Source organism: Peromyscus californicus, unplaced genomic scaffold (assembly GCF_007827085.1).
Source record: "Peromyscus californicus insignis strain IS unplaced genomic scaffold, ASM782708v3 Scaffold_9__1_contigs__length_137607984, whole genome shotgun sequence".
In the NCBI taxonomy this organism is placed as follows: domain Eukaryota; kingdom Metazoa; phylum Chordata; class Mammalia; order Rodentia; family Cricetidae; genus Peromyscus; species Peromyscus californicus.
Window position 1 is genome coordinate 9,875,189 of NW_026294617.1, and position 15,593 is coordinate 9,890,781.

Sequence of the window (15,593 nt, forward strand, 5' to 3'; positions counted from 1 at the left end):
TCTGCAAGTTACATTTAATCAAAACCTAATATGTGTTATCCACCAGCTTATTGTCAACTTAAGCACAATTAGTAAAGTTTTGAAATTTGTGGGGATTTTCTTCTTTTTGACTGATCCTCAGGAAAGGGGTCAAGAGACTGAGCTAGAAATTTACAAGTATATTTGATGATATGACAGGTTTTTAAAATTAATTAAAAATTAACGTACAAAGTCTCAGGCTTGATAATGAGGTTTACAAACATAGACTAGTTTTCTTGGTCTTCCACCCCCTTTCTCTAATCCCTCACCCCTTGGACGTGCTCGCACTCCAGTAGCCTCCTTTCTGCTCTCACGTCCCACACGCCCATGGTCCTCCACTGACTTCCTCAATACCTGTTTGCCCTCCCCTTTCTAGTTTCAAAGTCTAAACCCATGCTAATGTCCACATGTCCATAGAAATGCCATAAAATAATTTTATATCAGAAAAAAAATGTTATCATGGGGAAAAATAAAAGGAAGCAAAACTCAGCTAAATCAGCAAGGACTCTGGGGAAAGGACTTTGGAATTCCACCTTCCAGATCAAAAGTGGATTCGGTAGTGAAGTAGAATTTTTTTTTTTTTGGTTTTTCGAGACAGGGTTTCTCTGTGTAGCTTTGCGCCTTTCCTGGAACTCACTTGGTAGCCCAGGCTGGCCTCGAACTCACAGCGATCCGCCTGGCTCTGCCTCCCGAGTGCTGGGATTAAAGGCGTGCGCCACCACCGCCCGGCGAAGTAGAATATTTTAAGGTATGTTACTTGTGTTCATATTGCATTTGTTTAATTCTATGAAGCTGTGTTTCTGTGTCTGCCTAAAACACCTGATGGTCTAATAAAGAACTGGCCAATAGCAAGGCAGGAGAAAGGATGGGCGGGCCTGGCAGGCAGGGAGTATATATAGAAGGAGAAATCTGGGAGGAGAGATCAGAGCTGGGTGGTGGGCCCCCCAAAAAAAGTAAAAGAGAAAAAAATAACAATACAGTAGTGTGCTCTTTTTGTTACTAAGTTAAATATGTGTGTTTAAATTCTCCAAAACACAGTATTTGGAAACAGCATGTTTGGGATGGTAGTTCTGTGGTCAGGAACCCGTAGAAGCTTGACTGAGAGCCTGGACCAGGGTCTTGTGAGCTGGAGTCAGGCTGTGGGCCAAGACTTACCGCACTTTCTCATATCTGAATGGCATGAGGCTGTTGGCAAGCTTCCGAGTGTCCGCTGTCAAGGTTCATCACGTGGAGCTCTCTACCCAGTGCTGCTTGGAGATGGAAAGTGACATAAAAAGCAGCCAGAAGCCACAGGAGTGATCCCTGCCAGACCTTAAGGGTGTGCCACGTTAGGAAGAACTCTTTGGTCCAGCCCACTCTAAGGGCAAGTATACTAGACCATGGGACTGTGGGCTATCTGAAAGGCTTCTTGCCAGGGTTATTTCACATGAACTGTGAATTTGAAAAATAGACACACCTTCTCATGGTTTCTGATTCAGAACATTCAAAATAAGACCTTTTCCTGTGCCTGCCGGCTAGTCCTCTTTGATTGAATTGTCATATTCCTCTGTGTCCTTTTGGAGTCATTCTGTCAAATGTTAAGTGGAGGATTGGGATTCCACATGGAGCAGACAGCCACCTCGACCACCACCTCCCTCTACTTCCAGCCTGCAGCATACAGGTGACTTCCCCCACCCCTCCAACAAATCCTAATTTCACTCTCATGAGGCCTACCCTGGGCTAGACACTGCCTGTCGTGGGATAAGGCAGGCATCTGTGGTCGGCTTCTCTCTGCCTTCTTCTTCTGCCTCCTCAAATCAGAGCCTGTGTCTCCACCAGGGTTGGAAGAAAGGAGTGAGGAGATGGAGTTCCTTTTCAGTTTCTACTCTCAGCTTCTTCAGAGTGTTCCTCACAGAGGCCTCAGACTGAGGCTTGCAAGATGTTTGTGAATTCTCATCCCCATTAGCATTTTCTCTAAGGACAATTCTCCAGAACCTTGGCACTTGGGTCACTTTGGCACGGCAGGAAGCTTGTTGGATGAGATCCTCCCAAGACAATGCTAGGAGTATGGTCTTGCTCTCCATGTCCTCCACCTGGCCCCAGGAAGCTCTCACACATGGCGGGGAACGTCTGCAACTCTAGAAAACTGGGAGTGACTTATTTGTCTTTGAGTATTTTTTTTTTTTTTATTTTGCAGTACAATTCAGTTCTACATATCAGCCACGGATTCCCTTGTTCTCCCCCTTCTGGCCCCCCTCACCTTCCCCGTGCTAGAAACCCCATCCAACTACTGAGGGATCTGGATGCAGAGATCCATGGCTAGGCCCCGGGTGGATCTCTGGGAGTCCAATTAGCGAGAATGAGGAGGGTTTATATGAGCGAGAATTGTTGAGACCAAGGTCTTTGAGTATTTTTAATTTCTCATACTGTCTTGCTCAGTTCTTTTGGGAATCATTATATCCTGGGAACAAGGAACGCTCAAACCATCACTCCAGGAATTAATATCCAAAAGAGGGGATGTGTCTGCTGGATGATCAAATGCTTGCCTTGCATGGGTGGGAAGTGAAGGAATTTTCTTACAGAACATATTTCCAACGTGCTGAGATACCTTTGAAGACAAAATAATTATAGTAATTAAGCCTGAATTCTTTTGATAACAAACCCTGCAAACCATGGGGGAGGGGGCAGGGAGGCTGAGGTAATTTCAGACGTGGAACATCTATATAGATGAAGGAGGTTGTACTTCTAGTATGTAGTAGGCCTTGCTTGCTTTTCAGAGTCATGTGATCCTTACAGCTGTAAAACTGGGTATCTGGTGTCTCCCAGTTTCCATTTCTTCTCTGGCTCTGCTGTGGTTCCTCGGCCCCAAATCAGTCTCATTCTGGGTCTAGCCCACCTTTCCGCTCTACTACGTCTCCACCAAAAGCCAGCCAGCTTTTCTTGGACCAGGCCAAAATTCTTGAAATAACTCTAACACCTACCGGTCGCCAGTGAGACACAATCAGGCTGCCGTGGGAGCTGTACCTTAATGCTAACTAACCATTGGGGGCCTACACTGGGGTTCCATCACCCTTGCTTTGACAACCTTGGCCCTGCATGGAAACCAGGCCACATCTGCATGATTCAAATCCCAAAGCTGCCTGTGCTCTGCTAATGTGTAGAGTTCCAAATCCCGCCCTTTTCCTTGCATGCCCAACTCAGATCCATCCTCTAGGATTCTGTCCTAGCAAGGGGTGGTTCTTTACTCCTGCTCATGTCCACTATCATGAGGATTCCCTCAGTTTCCATCTTGGGTACCCAGACGTCATTCAAACTCTTGCTTGTTCGCCCTCTGAATTCTCGAGTGTTAACCAGAGCCTTCCAACTCTGCTACTTTGGTTCCCAGTGACAAGGACTTCACGACTCTTCTTTGATTGACAACTGCTATTTATGGGGCCTTCCCCAGCTGGCAGATGGTACCCGGGATCTAACCGCTCCACTGGCTTTCAGGGAGGTAAAGCTATCCCATGGGGGAACGCAGAAAAGAACAGCAACAAATCAGAGTCGAACAGAACTGACGCGTAAATTGTCTGTAAGTATGCCAAGAGAGACAGTGTCCTCACTAAAGAAAAGGAAGTCACTTAAACATAGTTCCACACTGTATCCTTGTTAGTTCTTAGTTCTGACAAATGTATTCCTGTTACCTAAGATGTCATGCTACCACTGGGAAGAGCAGGGAAAACTGTCTATCTTAATTTTACAACTTTACTACTTCTTAAACTATTCTAAAACAAGAAGTTAAAGCAAACAGCAAACAAACAAACCCCTAGCACCACATCAGAGCCCTGGTGAGGACATCAAGTGTTGAGTGCTCACCGTAGACCGCCTCTCTCGCTTTCTTTTTTACTGTGAGGCTGGACTTGAACTCACTATCTTTTTGTCTCAGTGTCCTAAGTCCTGGGATTACAGCTGGGTACTCCCATGCTCTGCTGAGTAGTTTCCAGGCTGAAGAGAAGGCTCAGTGACTAGAGTACTTATTGCTCTCCTAGAGGACTTGAGTTCAATTCCCAGCACCCACAAGGGCAACTCACAAGTGTCTGTAACTCCAGTTCCAGGAGATCTGGTGCCCTTTTCTGGTTCCCATGGGCACCAGGCACATACGGGGCAATAGACATACATGCAGAAATAACACTTATTCACATAAAATTAAAAAGAAGAATTTCTATATCCTAAAATTTTTAGACAAACAAAAATGATAGTGGCAGGACATTCTTTCTTTTAAAAGTTGTGTGCATGTATGTGGGGGGAGGAGCTGTGTGTATGTGTGTGTACATGTTTATGTGTATGAGGGGGTGCGTGTGGAGGCCAGAGGTCCATGCCGACTGCCTTCCTCTGTTGCTTCCCGCCTTGTTTTTTAGTGAAAGTCTTACTGAAGCTGCGGCTGATTTGGTAAGCCCAGCCGGCCGGGGCGCTGCAGGGGTCTCTGCCTTGAGCAGCACCAGGATTACAGGTGCACGCCACCACGTCCAGCTTTTTTTGTCTTCCCATGAGAGCAGAGGATCTAAGTTCAGTTCCTCATGCGTGTGTAGCATCACTTTACCAACCAAGTCTCCTCTCCAGCCCTAAAAGAACATTCTGAAGTTCTAGGTCCTGATGTAAATATTTCTGGCAAACAGGTGCAGGCCTTCACAAATTTGGGGACAAACTAATTGTTGATTTTTGTTTCATTTGAGACAGTTCACTCTTTAAAAAAAAGACATGATCTATTATGAGACTTTGTATGCTCTAAGCTCACAAAAGAGTAAAGATTCCTTCTCTTCTGAAGGGGACAGAGGGAAATAACAATTAAAACTGTATATAACAAATAGATTATATTTATGGTCGGGGTCAGAAGTGTTATGAGGAGAAAAGAACAGAGAGAGAGACATCAGCAGTCTACAGGGGGGGTGGGCAGGGTGAGGCTTTACATAGAGTGAGCAGAGCAAGCCTCAGTGAGAAGGTGCAATCGAACAAAGACGGAGGTAAGGACCAAGCGTGGCAGCTGTAGCCTGTATTCCAGTACTGCGAAGGCTGAGGTAGGAGATCCTCTGTAACTTTGATGCTGGTCTGGAATACAGACTGAGACCCTCAGAACAAAGAAAAAAAAAACCTAACAACAACAAAACAATTAAGAAAGCAAAATCAAACAAAGAAAACCCTCCAAAAGATGAGGGAGCAAAGAATGAGGCCATTAGGCAGGGCCCTCCAGACAGCGTGATGCCCTAGGGGAGAATATGTCCGAACATTCAAGGAGCCGCCAGCAGCAAGTGAGCAGCAGCCAAGTGCTGCACTGCTGTGCCTGCCGAGCACGAATGCTACGGCTTTCACGTTGACTCTGAAGGGACTCCAGGGTTTGCAGCAGAGGAGTGACACGATTTGTCTTAGGCAGGAGTCACCTTTCACGCCATGTGGGTGACTCTGGATTGGGAAGAGCCAAGCAGGGAGAAGAGCCAGAGGTTGGAATCTGGTAGTGAAGCTGTCAGTGACAGTTGATGGTGCTGGAGTTGGCCTATCCAGCCCTCAGGAGCCAATTATTACCATTCTTTTTCTTTTTAGGAAGTTTGCAAGCTAGTTGTTAAAGCACGCCATCATTAAAACTTAAATAAGCCTAAATGAAATAATTGGCAAATGGAAGTAATAAGTATTCGGAGCTCATTGCTTCTTGCTTTAAACCTAATTTTTCTGTCATTATTGTTTATTGCTACCTATGTTCTTAGAGATATTTACACTGAGATACAACATGCCTGTTACATATGGTGTACTCAGAAATGAGGTGTTGCTGTGTGTCTCTTCCCAATTCTGCATCCACTGACATTTATGAACTTGTCACTTAGAGTCATTGACACTATGACAGCTACAAATCAGGATCTGTTTCTCTTTATAAAGAGACTGAACTGCAACCATCCACCAGCACACGGCGGCTTATTGCCTCCCCGCCGCATCTAGAAATGTGTACCACCCTCATCAAGTGTTTTCGGGTTCCCTCACCTCTCTCACATCCTCAGTTACAGGGGGGAAGGTGAAAGGGGCACTAAAGTATTCTATATATTAATATTACAACACCATAACGTGGCCCATTTCTCCTGGGCTTTTCATCGTTGCTATATACTAAATTGTCTGCCATACCTGAGACTGGATTTTTAGTGCTGGCCCAAGCTTCAGCCCCATGGTGCCTCGAAGATGGTGCTCGGTGAGAAGGGGCAGTGTTTCTCCATCAATCGCATGATCCTTAAATACCTGAAGAAACCCGAAAATCATTAGCCTGGTTGCTGAGTTTTGTAGTAAAGCCCGTGTCTCATGCGCAGATAGTTTGGTGTTGGAGTATTTGCATGTAAAAGACTGCTTAAAGGTGACACAGAGCCTTGTAAGTCTCTCTTTAGCTGCTGGTTTGTCTGGGCTCTAGGGCCAGGTAACTCATAATATCCGGAATGCTCTGTAGTTCTGTTTGTTGGACTCACTCAACCTGGAGTCATGATCTGAGGGCAGCATCTATGTCTCATTTACTGTGTAGCCTTGATGCAGCGTCTGGATATACTCCCTGGGAAAATGGTTGGAGTTAAGGGATCGGGGAAGAGCCATCACAGACAACATGGCCCCTCGTGGAGGCAGATGCAGTGCCTCTCTGTCTTCTGGGTTAAGGGTAGGTGGAAAAAGGCAAGGAAGGCCTGGGTAAGAGCTATCCACCAGCCTTTCCAGAAGGGTCTGCTCCGAATCTAGTCTGTGATGACACCTTTCTCCCAGAAGCTGGAAGCCTGCTGAAGGGTAGATATCCAGGCAGGTAAAGAAGCAGATGTGAAAAGCTCACTGGTCGGTAGCGGTTAACTTGGTAATGTCCAGCTTCAACCTGCCTCACAAGCCTTCTATGCTCACTTCTGAGTTTTCTGTTTAAATCTTCTCCACCCTCCTCAGACTTTAGAGCTTACAGGGCTCTCCCTCATTTTCAGACAGCCTTTTAATTCAGAAAGAAGAGGACAAGAAAGTAGTAGGTAGAAGTCCCTGTAAACCTGAACAATAAATCTAAATTCGGATACTTCTTCCCACTGTATGTGTGTATGTATATGATGTGCTTGTGTGTGTGTGTGTGTGTGTGTGTGTGTGTGTGTGTGTGTGTATGTATTTGTATGTGTGTGTATATATGTGTTTGTATGTGTGTATATGTGTGTATGTGTGCATGCGTGCGCGTGCGTGCGTGTGCGTGTGCGTGTGCGTGTGCGTGTGCGTGTGTGTGTGTGTGTGTGTGTGTGTGTGTGTTCTGGGGATTGAGTTCAAGTCCTTTCACTTGCATGACAGTCTATGGACTGAGTTGTCTCTTTTTGTCCTTTTTTTTTTTTTTTAGGACAAAGTACATATTTCTGTTATTTAGGTTCTGTAGTAAATATTTCTCATTCTTTCTGGATATTTAGCCCCTGAGTCCCATTCTCATGAGTCTAGACAGGACAGAAAATTAAGCTAAATAGTGGCTTCCCAGGGTTTCTCTGATGCCTGTGTCCAGCAGTCATAGAGACCTCTCCAGTGAGAGACAATGTCATATGGTAGGGATTTCAGTAGGAAGTTTGACAAAACTCATTGTACATTAAATAGTCTAAACTTTCATAGTTCTGCAAAAATACCAAGTTACCTGGGCGTAGTCTGAGCAGCCCGGAAGGCTTCTGATGAAGTTGTGCACATCATCTACAGTCCATTTCTGAATATCAGCCGAAGAACGGTTTTCCCTAAGGGCAACCAGTTCATGTGTTCCTTTAACATGAAAAGAAATTATTATGTGGTATAAAATTTCCATTCAGAAGGAGACACTTAGAACACAGGTTTGCGTTTAGCTGTATGAACTCACTAATGTCTGTCATCCCAGTGTGCTCCGTTTATACAGGCCAATTTTTGAACTCCCTGAAGAGATTCAGATTCACTATCAAATGCTTATTTCCTCTCTTAAGGTCTCTTCAGTGACGAAACACTAAGCGAACAGAGAAGTTCCAGATTCGCTCTATGATCTCTGAGTGCTGACAGAAAGACTCTGTGAACTTCATTTTCCATATTAATGCTACAATTCTACGTTACGTGATCTTCTGTGCCCATCATGATCTGAACGTGAGCCAAGAACTTCATAGTGGAGTAGTTGGTGTGGTGGCTACATCAGTGACCTAGTTCACCTTAACTGTCGAGTTGACAGAACCTAGAATTACCTAAGGCAATCTCAGTGGAAGCAGTGCCTGGATCAGGTTATGTGTGGGTGTGTCTGTGGGGACTGTCTTCATTGTTAATTGATGTGGGAGGGCCCAGCCCACTGTGGGCAGCACCACGCCCTGGGCAGGTGGTCTTGAACCATATAAAAAAGCTGGTTATTATAAGCCTGCCCGCCAGACAGCAAACAGTGTCCGCCTTGGTTCCTGACACATTTCCTGTCTGTGAGGTGAATTCCCTCCTTGGAGGAAATGCCATGTGGAGTAGCAAGCAGGCTTGCCCTCAATTCCTGCCTTGAGTTCTTGCCTTGTCTTGGCTGGTGGTGGCCCGTGGCCGGGAACTGACCTGAGAACTGTAACCTGAACAGACTCTTCCCTTCAGTTACTTTTGATCACACTGTTTCATCACAGCCACTGAGAGGAAGCTACGACCATCGGGGACATGCCAAACCTCTCTGTTTTCATTTTTTCCTAAACAAATTCTAGAGCTATCCAATATGAGATTTTCTCTGTAGTACAATAATACTTCCAAAACTGATGGTTTATGCTTTTGGTAGTTTTTCTACACTTGGATACAAGGGAGATAGAATTTATACTTTAAAGCAAAAGCCCTTGGGGCTGCAGCGATGGCTCAGTGGTTAAGAGCACTGGCTGCTCTTCCAGAGACCTGGGTTCAATTCCCAGCAACCACATGGCAGCTCACAGCTGTCTGTAACTCCAATTCCAGGGAATCTGACACCTTCACACAGACATACATGCAGGCAAAACACCAGTGAACATAAAGTAAAAATAAATAAATAAAAAGCAAAGCAAAACAAAACCCCCAAATCCATAACAAAATAGCCCTCTAGTTTGTGTTAAAGAAATTCACAATTAAATTAAAATTTTAATTAAAAATTTTCGTACTTTCTCGTATCTATCCTCTCAATCTGTGTTGAATGGTTTTGGTACAGCAATATCAAGACTGGTGTTTCTAACAGGACTTGTGAGGAGTGACATAATAAAGTGACTTCAAGAAGTCATTTAAAACAGGACGAAGAAAATAGAGGTGGAAGGGCTGGAGAGAGGGCTCAGCACTTAAGATCACTGCTGCTCTTCCAGAGGACCTGGGTTTGGATCCCAGGCAGCTCACACCCCCCTGTAGCTCCAGGTCCAGAGGATCCAGTGCTCTTTTCTGGTCTCTGCAAACACTGCAGGCACATGGTGTACACGTGCACGTGCAGGCGAAATACCCATAGGCATAGAATAAAAATAAGTAAGTCTTTTAAAAAGTGGAGGTGAGACAGAGGTAGACGGAGGGTCTGAAAATGAGAATGAAGGCCATGTGAAGGCATGGCTGTCACAGTTCCCTCCCCAGTGGGAAGACCTCACCCTGGAGCTGCTGAGGACCTGCCTTTGACCCCAGACACCTACCTGACGGAGGCAGGATGGAAACGGGCAGGCCAACCCCGTTCTGTTCATCGCAGCCTTCACAGCCCTGTTCAGAGGGCTTTTCCTTCCCACCATCCCAAGCCTTGGCCTCTAGGGAAGGGGGTTTCCTCTGGCTTGGCTGGAGCTCTCTGCAGGGGTTGACGAGGCCTGAAGTTGGCTTTTCATCCATTTCCCTTGACTTCTGGCTGTTGTCTACCTCGATTCCTGGATCCTTGATGTCCTCCTCTTCTTCTTCATAGGGAACATCAGGCACCTGGCCTGAGCTTTTTTCTTCTGTTTGACGTTTGAAACTCTCCGTGTCGCTCTCTAGAGGTTTCTGGTAGACTGGACCTCTCCTGAGTCGGTATTTCTGGCCCCAGCACTCTGTAAAGTGTGGTCTAGTTGTCAGCAGAATAGGGTTTCCCTGAAGATGTCTGGGGGTGCTTCTGTGTAGATGCAGATCACTGGCAGGCAGTGCGCTCCTGCCTTGGAAGCCTGCAGGGCCACCCAGGCAACTCGACCCGTAAAAGAGTGGTATCCCCAGGCCAGTGAGTCCCTGGGGATTAATTCTTTCCATCCTCCTTTGGTGGTAAAGAGAATACATTTCTATTTCTGCCCTAAAAACAAAATGATATAGTTTACATGACCCCAGACAATCATTAGAAATCTAATTCTTTTTTACATTTATTTATTTTGGCTGCATGGAAAGATGGGTGCATGCATGCCTTCGTGTGTGTGTGTGTGTGTGTGTGTGTGTGTGTGTGTGTGTGTGTGTGTGTGTGTGTGTAGGTCAGAGTACAATATGAGGGAGTTGGTCCACTGTGTGTGTGCCAAGGATCGAACTCACATTGCCAGGCATCAAGCTCCTTGATTTGCTGAGCCATCCTGGGGCCCCAGAAATGTAATTTTAACAGGCCCTCACCTTCCCTAAGCTCTCCCTTTTGCTTTTCCTATGATTACAGTGTCTGTCTGAAGCCTGTTTGATGGAGACAGGAATCCTCTCAGAGGTAGAAGGATCTTGGGCTTTGGAGGCCTGAAAGTGGGGGGTTGGGGTGAGCGTCATAATTCAAGTCTGAGGCTCGGCTGTGGGTCTGCCTGTGTGCACAGAGCCTTAGCAAGTGTGGGGGTGATGTAGCAGCAGCATTTTATTGCCAGACACTAAACTTCATGAAGGTGTTTAATTCCGTAGCACAATGATAGTTAGAGGGACTCATGCAATTGGTGCTTGCTTGGTGGGTCTAGGTCACTGCAGATGGGTGGGCAGGCAAGGGAAGGAGGCTTGCTTCTGCTCACTTCACACTGCTCATTGGCCTGTGACCACCTGGACCTTCCCTCTCCCTGAGGCCAGACCCTGTTCACCATGGATGCTCTTTATTTGCTGCTGGCCACTACAGATGAAGACCATTGTTGGGTTGATATGATTCCCTGGGGACACACCCTGAAGTGGAGTTGGTGAGTTTCACACCTGTCTTCAGGCAGAACTGAAGCCATTTAAGACAGAAATGCCAGTGGGAATTTCAGAGGATTTGCAGGCAGGATTTTGTATTACGGGTCAATGGAAAGCTATTAAATATGCAGATCTAACCACCCTTAGCTCCACTTTGTGGAGTGGGGAGGTATGTGCATGTGTTGTGTGTGGTGTCTGCCTGAGCACAAGTGTGCACATGTGTGCAGAGACAGCAGGAGGACCTTGGGTGCCCTCCTGACCTCTCCTCCTATGTCACTATCCTGTTCCCTCAAGATGGGTCTTTTACTCATATGGCAGCTCACCTGTTTTTGGCTAGGCTGGTTGGACAGCAAACCTCCGATCCCTGGGATTTAAAACGTGTGTGGTCACACCCAACTTTTTGTGTGGATGCCAAGGATCTCATCTCAAGACCTCATGTTTGCAAAGCAAATGTTCTCACTAAACTTTCTAATCCCCAGACCCCACTGTCTGCTTTTCAATCTTCTTTTTATTATTAAAAAGCTTGTATATACATGTTTGTATAATTTATTGTATGATGTTCCTGAAGTACTTTCTGTAAATGATCAGTACATGTGTGTAGATGGTGTGTGTTCCTCATCATGTCTCTTATGTTCTTCTATTGTATTTATATGTATTTATTTAATTTACTTAAAACAAGCTCAGATGAATTGAGTAGGAGACAAATAAAACAATATTATTAAATTACCTGGCAGTGTGATGCCTTTCCATCATCTCATTCCTTGTGGGCATGGCCTTTATGGGTTCAGGTGGTAAAATGCCCCAGCCTTGAGAGAAGAAGGGAGGAGGGAGGGAGAGAGAGAGAGAGAGAACCACCCCATCCCATAATCAAATTAGAGACATAGACTTGAAAATAATAAAGGAATTCAATCTCTGTGAGTTCGAGGCCAGCCTGGGCTACCAAGTGAGTCCCAGGAAAGGCGCAAAGCTACACAGAGAAACCCTGTCTCAAAAAACAAAAAAAAAAAAAAATAAAAATAAATAAAGGAATTCAAAACAGAATCTGCAGAAACCCCTAAGCCGGACTGGCATGTAGTAAATGGTGTCAGAATCTTACACTATTTGCCTAGAACCTGATAAATGCCACCAGATCAACAGCAGATAACGTTTCAGTTTTTTCTTGAATTGTCAGTCTCGTGACTGGTGGCCTTTTCCTGTTATACTTCAAAAGGGAGAAGATGGTCTATGCCTCCTTGATGTGTCTTTTCTTGTCCTGTTTAATTACATATATTTCTAAGGTACAATGTGATGTTTTGATAAATGCTTACATTGGGAGAATGGTTAAATCAAGTTAATAACATATTTACCATCTCATATCTTTATTATTTTTATGGTGTAGACATTTGAAATCCATCAGCAATTTTAAACTATGTAGCACATTATTATAAATAGTGACTTACTATCCTGTATGAAACAGCTCTAGAATAAAATCAGAATAAGAGCTAAATTCTCTCTATGACTTATGAGACCATATGCTATTTCATTATTTTGGTTTGGTTTTGGGGTACTGGGAACTGAGTCCAGGTCCTCACGCATGCTAATCAGGTGCTCTACATGGAGCTATTCGATACCCTCATCTCAAGTCAGAAACTGCCTGAAGCACTTTACTCTCAGAGAATGCTCTTGGAAACCCCTCATGTCTTCACATGAAAGATAAGTAAAATGGTAATGTCGCTCGCCTGCCGTCATATTGGTGCCCGGATGGGTTAAGCAACTCAGTCCTGCTCCCACAGTGGTACCTAGAAAGCTAAACCCAGGAAGCAAGTGCACCAAGGGCGAGGGTTTGACCACTGCCCAGGCCTCCCGTGCTGAGCATCAACAGCACACCTACTGGTGCCGCTGCACACTCGCCGCCGCTCATACCTGAGTAGAAGTGACCCGGCAGCGGGTTTGGCACATTCACGTTCGGGACAACAGAGGATCCAAACTGGGAGGGAGCACAAAACTGGCTCGGATCAGTTGGAGCTATACTGGAGGTTAAGACATCTCTAGGAGGGAAAAAGGACACAAAATAAGGAGAATGTGGCAGGAATTATACAGTTTATTGCTAAGTTTGATGATCTAAGTTCATTGTTAAGCTAATTGAATTTAGAATCGTCTAGAAAATTGAGGCACATTTCTTGACAGGTTCACTAGGGCATTCAAGAAGGTTATTGAGGGCAGGAGATGCGGCTGGGATCTCATGGGAATGTGACGAAATCGAAGGAGAGAGTGAGCAGAAGGCCAGTGTCCCCGCTTTTCTGGCCCAGCATGATGTGAATTATTCTGCTGTGGTATGCCTCCCCTGCCGGGATAGAATCCTCCAGAAGTGTGAGCCAATATCCAGGATTGTGGTCACAGCCACACAAAAGTGACATTTACTTAGGTACTGGAGTTTTTAGTAGCTGCTTGGGGCTCCATAGAAACCGAAGTGCAAATGCCCTGAAGTCTCACTGGAGAAGGCATGGTTGGAATACTGACCCTGGCCATTATGCTGTGAGTACACAGTTTGTTCATATTTAATGATTCCCTCAGTGGCATTTGCCATCTAGAATAAACATTTGGCCACCTCAGTGGGCAACTTATTTATTTTCATATTCCATGAACAAGGACAAATCCTGGGTTTTAGCTTCAAAATATTCCAAAGAAGGGAACCAGAATGTTGCCAGAGTGTAAAACCAAAATACTTATAATTGCCCTGCTACTGAAAGAATGATTTGGTGACATCCAGGGATCCAGATATTATAGAATTAGTTAGGGTGGAGCCTTGATCTGATAGGACTAGGTTTCCCAAGGAGCGGTGCGCACTCTGGAGAGTGCCCGTCATCTGCACAGGGAGGACGCAGGGAGGAGACAGCATCTACACGCTAGGAAGCAGGACTCACCAGAAACTAACTGGGCAGGAGTGTGATTTTGGACTTGTAGTATCCAGAACTGGAGACTCAAGTGTCTTTTTTTTTTTTTTCTTTACTTAAAAAAAAATATATGTGAATGGATGTTTTGTCTGATGTGTACCACAAGTGTGCAGTAGCAGGAAGGCCAGAAGAGGGCGTTGGATCCCCTAGGACGGTGAGTTACAGACTGTTGTGAGCTTCCATGTGAGTGCTAGGATTTGAACCCTGTCCTCTGGAAACAGTGGCCAGTGCTTTTGACTGCTGAGCCATCTCTCCAGCCCTAAACATCTGGGATTTAAGCCATTTGGGTTTTATTGTGGTAGACCAATCCAGCAGTTTTTGTACTTGATATTGCCGCCACATTCCGAGAAAATGTGATCATTTATTGGTTAGTAGGTCAAACGAGCGTCAAAGGGAAGTAGAGCCTTAGGTTCTAGAGGTTAGACCGGCAGAGTGCCATGGTACAGTTCCGAACTCTAAGGATGACTTCTCTTTGGATTGAACTATCAGATTGGAGAGATGTACCTGTCCACAATTGGAGGCCCAAATGGTGAGGGAACCAGTGGAATCCTCTGATGTCCTGATGGTGTCATTAAAGGGTTCACAGACATCACTGGGTTTGTCATCAGATCTCTTGACTCTGAAGGAATTCTAAAAAGAAACAAGCACATTAACAAATACCTACTGAGAAATATTTTCGTGTGTGTGTGTGTGTGTGTGTGTGTGTGTGTGTGTGTGTGTGTGTGTGCCCATTCAGGCACAGTGTGTGGAGGTTGTTCCTCAAGAGCTGTCCACCTTGTGTTTTGGGGACCCAGGTCTGGCAGTCATCCCTAGGGACCCTCCTGTCTTGGCTTCCCCAGAGCCGAGGTCACAATCGCACACCACTACACCTGCTTTGGTTTGTTTGTTTAATTTTTTATGTGGGTTCTGGGCACTGAACTCTGGTCCTCATGCCTGCACTTTTGTGAATTACTTGAATTTTTCTTAAACATAATGACAACCTCTTTACACTTTCACAGCATTTGAGAGGATTGACTGCACTAAGCTTTCAATTATACAAAAACTCTCCCAAAGGAAGTGCCTGATAATATCTGCAGAACTTGATTTTTAAATGCCCTCTGGAATTTGTTAGAGTCCATAGGGCAATGCCACACCACATCACAAGCAATAGTCACACTGAATCAGTCCTGGAACCTTACAAGATTCCAGGAATACCAGCTCCCTTCTTTCAAGTTATTTACATACTTACTATTTCCAGAGGTGGAAATGTACAAGCCCTTCCATATGTTCAGTCTTTGGGAAAATATTCCTATATACATGACAAGATTAAAAGAGAAAATGAGGAGAAAGGTCTTCTTAATGGCTAAAAAGACATCTAATTGGGGTGGACTCTGGATGATTGCCTGAGATGGTTTAATAAGAACAAGGGACCAAATTATATTCATGTGTATACAAACCCGTGTCTGCATACATTACCAGTGAACTGTTGATAAGGGGACGATCCATTGTTAAAGGGATGCTGTGTGTCTTACAGTTTCTCATTCACTGTTAGTATCATTTAATATTTTAAATATTAAACAGTACTGGTTAAACAGGTCATTTTAGCTTCCCTTTCATTCTCAATCATCATCT

General features: G+C 45.0%; 1 protein-coding gene across 1 annotated transcript; it reads right to left on the minus strand.

Annotated features, from left to right (window-relative positions):
* Nucleotides 1-2,410: 2,410 nt before the first annotated feature.
* Nucleotides 2,411-14,587, minus strand: Samd7 (sterile alpha motif domain containing 7). The gene is made up of 7 exons (XM_052730004.1): nucleotides 14,487-14,587; nucleotides 12,952-13,076; nucleotides 11,777-11,855; nucleotides 9,606-10,219; nucleotides 7,634-7,752; nucleotides 6,142-6,252; nucleotides 2,411-2,605 (listed from the first exon to the last, which is right to left on the minus strand). Exons 1-7 carry the CDS (start codon nucleotides 14,585-14,587, stop codon nucleotides 2,411-2,413), a joined length of 1,344 nt encoding a protein of 447 aa, XP_052585964.1.
* Nucleotides 14,588-15,593: the final 1,006 nt, after the last annotated feature.

Excerpts from the sequence above, each read along its gene's own strand:
- Samd7 (XM_052730004.1), bottom strand. The coding sequence starts at position 14,587 with ATGACAAACCCAGTGATGTCTGTGAACCCTTTAATGACACCATCAGGA. Across the intron at positions 11,856-12,951 it reads GCCGGGTCACTTCTACTCAG|GCTGGGGCATTTTACCACCT; the intron begins GTATGAGCGGCG and ends TCTTCTCTCAAG. Across the intron at positions 6,253-7,633 it reads GCTGCTCAGACTACGCCCAG|GTATTTAAGGATCATGCGAT; the intron begins GTAACTTGGTAT and ends GGGTTTCTTCAG.